This window comes from Bactrocera dorsalis, chromosome 5 (assembly GCF_023373825.1).
Source record: "Bactrocera dorsalis isolate Fly_Bdor chromosome 5, ASM2337382v1, whole genome shotgun sequence".
NCBI classification, from domain to species: domain Eukaryota; kingdom Metazoa; phylum Arthropoda; class Insecta; order Diptera; family Tephritidae; genus Bactrocera; species Bactrocera dorsalis.
In genome coordinates, this window is record NC_064307.1 from 25,229,208 (window position 1) to 25,235,669 (window position 6,462).

Below are 6,462 nucleotides of genomic sequence, written 5' to 3' on the forward strand. Positions count from 1 at the left end.
CGTTATAGAATGCTTCTCTCAAAAATTGCGCCCCACTCAACGACGAGAAATGCACGTCGAAACAGTTTAATGATTTCTGTGAAAATATGAATACCTGTTTTTTTTCTTACTACCAACAAACTCTGAGAATTGCGAGATGAACCTCAGCACCTTCCGTGACGTCGTAGGATTTATAGCGATCAGCGCTTGATTTAAGTTTTAGAAGTGAACTTTAGAGGCTGAATAGCAACTTTATCTTGACTATAAATCTTCTTCTACTTTCTTGGCGAAGACACCGCGCCAGGCGTCCTTCCTTTTCACTGTTTGGCGCCAATTGGAGATTCCAAGTGTAGCAAAGTCCTTCTCCACCTGGTCTTTCCAACGGAGTGCAGGTCTTCGGCGGGTACTGCGTCGAAAATTCTGAGAGCTGGAGTGTTTTGATCCATTCGGACGGCATGATCTAGCTAGCATAGCCGCTGTCTCTTAATTCAATGAACTATGCTAATGCCGTCGTATATCTCATCATTATTCCATCTATAAATTAGTAGTAATAAAATCCAGATATATGTCCGTTTAGGGACTCGGCAAGCAATTTAAACGTGGTGGGACCCTCGCGAAGTATCCATATTTATGTCAGCCGAGATTTGGATAGCTAGTTCTGTGGAAAAGTCTTCTAAAGGTCCAATTGCGTATATAATCAAAGACACCCATAGTAACCCAACCGGCTATGATATGTTTCTAGTCCATTTGAGTCTTTGTTCATACAAATATCGGTTTGTTAGAATATAAACCTTTTAGTGCAAACCAAACTTGATGACTGTACCTTGTCACCGAGTAAAATAGCAAGAGCGCTTATATCGGAACTAAGTTGACCTCTCGAACTGGTTACCGATACTGTTAGTCGACTTAGTTTCTGACTTACACTCCGTAGGCGGATTTTAACAGTATCTGTAGACTCACGATCGATACCTCCACCTGTGTATCACACCGTGGGAACCCCAGATACCTACATCGTAGTCTTGACAATGCGGAACAAGTGCACAAGAGATGCTCCATTGTTTCCCTGGTGCCCCTCTCCAAACATTTCCCGCAGTCTTCTTATTTTGTCAGTCCCATCCTGCGGGCTTATGTGGCCACCAGGCAGTAGCCAGTTAGTATTATTTATTGAACTAAGTGTCAGTATTTTCTTCCACATTTCTTTACAGAATGGCACACTACTGCGCGTGTTCGACATGGTCTACCTCCCCAAGAGCGAATTCTGTTTCCATCCTACGGTGGCGAATGAAACTACAGACATCATGTACATCATAAATCCGGCTAATTGCAACTATGACACGGATTACAGCACCATTAAAACAATAAATGCTTATGGTAAGCTCACCTTAAGCCAAAATAAACTTGAACTCTCTAAATACTCTTCGTCTCTCTACCATCCAAACAGCCATGTTGTTTTCCATACCGTTCATGATACTCACCATTGTCGTTTACCTGAGCATACCAGAGCTACGCAATCAACACGGCAAATCGTTAGTTTGCTACTTAATTGGACTCATCATTGGTTACTCATTGCTGGCGATGAGTTCGCTGCAATTGGATGCATATTCCAGTCTGGCGTTCTGTAAATCGCTAGGCTATGTCGCCTATTACTTTTTCATGGCTGCCTTCTTTTGGCTAAGTGTTATCAGTTTCGATTTATGGCATAACTTCCGTGGCACGCGGGGCATCAATCGTTTTCAGGAGAAGAAACGTTTTCTCGTCTATTCGCTGTATGCTTGGGGTATACCGGTGCCCTTTTTGATCTTCACATGGTATGCGCAGGAGATTGCTGATATACCGGATTATTGGAAGCCCGGTATTGGCGGTGGCGAATATTGTTGGTTAGACAGTAAGTATTTGTCGTTGTTAATGCTTTAAAACTGAGTTAATCCTTTTCCTCTTTTTCGTCAGTGCGCACCTGGTCAGCGATGGTTTACTTCTTTGGTCCAATCGTTCTCATAATTATGGCTAACAGCATAATGTTCGTTTTGACAGCTATGAAGATACACAAGGTCCAACGTGAAATGGCGCGTATAATGGCACGCGAAGATAGCACCAAGAATTTACGCACCGAAAAGGATAAGTGAGTAGTGTTTTGAGCATTAAGATGTAACCATTTTAAATTTAACGGCGGCTTGAAGTTTTAAGTAGTAGTAGTATGTAGTTGAGAACACAGATATTTGCATGGTAAAACCTTCTCTGAAATACTTTCTGAACTCTGGAAAGTTTAAGTAAGTGACTTCATAACAGATTTTCGAGCCACAAGTCAAAGCTAAAGTTGCTTCCCAAATTACGTATTTCTGGCACATGATTGATTAGTATATAAAGACTGGATTGTGACTTGACAGAAGACAAGTCAAAGCAAAATTCCCCAAGTAGAAAGATATGAAAATAATTCAATATTTGATGAGATAATGAAGACAATTGCAAGAAAAGACTTATAAAATGAACGGCCGATGGAATTGTCTTACTACAAATATCTAAAAGTCAATGTACTTAAACTAGAAACCATGCAACTGGGACCCGTTCTTCGAGTGATGTAGACCACTTCTGTGAAACTAAATAAACAAGGTGTAATCTTTTTAACCGGAATACCACATCGATTTGATGGGTCTATAACTATATTTATGGCATACATTTTTCTTATTCTTCTGTAAATTTTGTGAACTCTATCTTCAAAGAACTGCGACGCCTTGGCGGCCAAAAGCGAATCGAGTCAATTGTTGTTACCCCGTTTAGATGTGAATCGTATTCAATTGAGGGCATTCTGGGTCGAGCGGAACAAATGGTAGTTGGAAAGGGATAATCTTTGGGCTATAAGGTGGGGGAGGCAAAACGTTTCAACCGCTGTTTTCCAAATTGGTCGAGTACAATGCCTTCCGGTGTTTTCGAGCCGTTAGTGTGATAGAGCTGTCCCCCAGAAGTAGGTCGAGCGATTCCATGCTCCACTCCGCATTACTTCCGAGAGTAACTCTAAACTTCTTTGTAAAGTTTAACTCTTCGTAAAGCGGCCTCGTGAAAGAAGGGCCTGTGGTGTGTCTTCCTCTAAGGTCTTCATTTGTTGATAATGAATGAATGATAATCTCATTTGTTTGCCAAAACCCTCTGCTGCCAAGAGCAGCATGGTATGTTTCGCTGCCTGTTTGACCACTCGATGCAGCGGTGTGAGCTTCAGCATGACTTCAAGTGCTGCGCCTGCGTAAGTGCGCACTGCCCCTGCAGGGCTTCGATAGCTGAACACCTACCGAAGACTACGTTGCCTTCGTTGCCCAAGCAATGATGATACCTGGCTTGCAGCCCCAGGAACTGCCGGCTAGGCGCTTGCATATCATGAGTGCCTTGGTAGCTGTTAGTGGCCTCAAGCACGGAAAGAATCTTCGGTTTGTAATAGAGACGATGGTTGTTTTTGACGGTTTGATATTTAACCAACTATTACTTTGCCTTTTGGAAATCAGATGTTTTATATACTAAACCATTTTTAAATCATTTTTACTTCACTTCCACAGATTCGGTCTCTTTCTGCGCTTATTCATGGTCATGGGCGTGACATGGTCTATGGAGATCTTCTCGTATTTTGTCGGCGCCGATAGAGGCTGGGCCAAGATCTTCTACATTTCGGACATCTGCAATGCCATACAAGGTTTCCTCATATTCATGTTGTTTGTTATGAAGAAGAAGGTCAAGCATTTGATAACAAATCGGTAAGTTAACAACGTTGCCAATTTTTAACTGTATTTTAAATGCAAAAGCAAATTGTCTTGTCCCCAAAAAAAACAAAAGCAAAAAAATATTTTGTTTATCATTTTGATTTGAATTTATCTAATGTTTCGTTTTGTTTTGTTTTGTAAATTCGTAAATTCGCTCATGAATCGCTCATCAACCAACTCAAATTCATCAAAAACTCACAAAAACTCCATGAAAAACAAATAAAAAAAAATATAATTTTCGTAAAATTTTATGACAACAAAGCACGGTGCGCATACGCAGTTACCGGCAAACCGAGTCGACGACTGTCGGCGGCGGCAGCATTTCAATGCGTCGGCGCTTTCAAAATGTCTCACTGCACATAAGACAGTTAATTGTCATACGAAGCGCTTTCAATCCGCCGACCACACGAAATCATAGCAGCAACAACACAAGTAATCGCTTCACACATTCGCATACAGTGTGATTTTTTGGGGGAAATTGCAAATTTTCGACATTCGTATATCATTCCGTAAAGTTTTGAACTAGACCGGTGGGTAAAAATTGAAAAAAAAAACGAAAAAGTCAAATGTGCCCGTGTGTTTCAATGTATTAATTTAGAAGAACTCTATGTCGTCTTTTTGAGGTTATGTGCAACCGTGTTAAACTAAAAATCTAATTAACCTACAGCGTCTCAAGCTGCTATTACTCAATATTAATCTATCATAACGCTATTTGGTGCAAACAGATTTGAATTTTTATTATCAAAATTGTAGATGACAGTGCGGATTTCATCGAACAGACTCAGTAGAAGCTTTCTCGATCTATATTTCATCATAAGAAACTGTATTTCACTAGTAACGCCCGAAATTGTTGTTCTCCGCTACATCACTCTCTACCTTTTTAGCTCTTCTTCTCTTTCTTATATCTTAAAAATGAACTTTTCTAAACTAAAAATAAGGGAAATGTGCATTTATTATACTCAGTGCCACCTAGTGTGCTGTGCTTAAGGCTAGTCCGTTACTGTGAAACAACGAGCATCCCACTGAAATCTTCATTCTTCTTTTCTAGCAGCACAGCCCTGGGTGGTCTGTTGCTTCAGTAACTATCTTCCTCCAGATTTCCCGATCCGTTTCTAAGCGCCATCAGCTTGGCAAACTCATCTCGTTGAGCTCGTCGGTCACTGCATCTATTTATCATTTTTTTGGTCTGCCCTTAGATCACTTTACGTACATATGTATGTTTGTTTCTCGAAGGCTTTCAAGGTGTTTTTGGCATTATTTTTACAAGTCAGCGTATTCGCTGGGCTTCTATAAAATTTATGACATTTTGTCCAATAAGAATATATAAATCCAATCCATAAAAATAAGGTGTTGAAGATCGGAATGATAATATGATATGTGTGGCCTTCCAACTTGATTGGACCATATATTTTTCTTTAGATTTTCCTACCAAAAGATAATGTGTGGTGCCTGTCAACCGCTTTCATCGTCCCAACTTCGCAACCGTATGTTAGAAACTTTTTCTTGGGCTTTAGATTTACACCTAATCGAAACTTCGAGATCTAACTCATTTGAGTTTTTATACCCTGAACAGGCTATATAAAGTTCGGTACGAAGTTTGTATCACCCGCGAGGAAACGTCGGACACCCTGTGAAGAATGTATAGGTATATATGAGCTGAGCTTATTTAATCTTTCCGCTGATCAATTGGCCGCACCACCAGCATTGAACTACTATAGAATATACCTGCCATACAAACTGATCCATCCAACTCAAGCTTTCATGTCGAAGTTGTTTGTTAAGTTCAGGAAATCCATACTGTTTTAAGGAAAAACACAGTAACTTCTAATTATCTGCATCGACTTCAGACTTTACAAATCCCCATGGGAAAAAGTCTAACGGTGTGATATCAGACAATCCTCATGGTCAATCGACCGGCCCAAAATGTGAAATTATCTGCGCCCAGAAGTGTTCTCTCCAACAATGTATTGATTGATACGTTGTGTGGGAAGTGGCGCCGTCTTATTGAAACCAAATGTCGCCGAGATCAGGAGCTTTAACTTCAGGCTTCAAATAGTCGGTTATCATGACAGGATAACGGACATCATTGACGGTTACGTTCTCACCGGCGTAATTTTTGAATAAATATGGAGAAATAATTCCACCGGCCCACAAACACACCTAACAGTTCTTTTTCTGAATGAAATGGCAGTTCTTGAGTATATTCAGGCTGCTCTTCGTCCCAAATGCGGCCTCATCGCTGAGCAAAATTTGCCTCGAAAACGTCGGATCTTCTTTTTCTGGAACTTTTCAAAAGTCCATCGAGCAAAGCGAAGTCGCTTAGGAAGATCGAGTTTCAGTTCTTGCACAAGCTGTATTCTGTATGCTGTACGCAAGCCGTTCGTCCGAGTTGCTGCAAGCCGAATTGACTCTCCACGATCTTCGTGTACACTCTCAGCTACTGCTGCTTTAATTAATTTCTTCGCTGCACAAGTAATACTGAACAAAATTGGCATGACAGTTTGACACGACTCACGAGTGATCTGTCAAAAAACGGCTATTGGAAAAAGTATCTCTACGGATCATAAGCATTCAATTTCGCATAAATCGACTCAGCTGGAGTGCATCAGCCAGTAAGTTCCATTAACACAAAGGAATAATGTACTTCCTTACTCATTTATAAAGCGTTTCAATCTAAAGCTCAAAGGATTAGCTATATTCAACTGATGCAAAAGACTCTTTGTCTAGCCAGTGCTGAAGA

General features: G+C 40.6%; 1 protein-coding gene across 6 annotated transcripts in view; it reads left to right on the top strand.

The window, feature by feature from the left end:
- LOC105224854 (G-protein coupled receptor Mth2) overlaps nucleotides 1-4,620 on the top strand; it is a 41,325-nt gene extending 36,705 nt beyond the window's left edge. For all 6 annotated transcript variants that reach the window (XM_049457166.1, XM_049457162.1, XM_049457165.1 and 3 more), the window contains exons 4-8: nucleotides 1,185-1,350; nucleotides 1,421-1,864; nucleotides 1,927-2,098; nucleotides 3,522-3,716; nucleotides 3,985-4,620. In XM_049457166.1, coding sequence (XP_049313123.1) covers nucleotides 1,185-1,350; nucleotides 1,421-1,864; nucleotides 1,927-2,098; nucleotides 3,522-3,716; nucleotides 3,985-4,186 — 1,179 coding nt within the window. In that variant the 3' untranslated portion in view covers nucleotides 4,187-4,620. The remainder of the gene's footprint in view (nucleotides 1-1,184; nucleotides 1,351-1,420; nucleotides 1,865-1,926; nucleotides 2,099-3,521; nucleotides 3,717-3,984) is intronic.
- The last annotated feature ends 1,842 nt before the right edge of the window (nucleotides 4,621-6,462 follow it).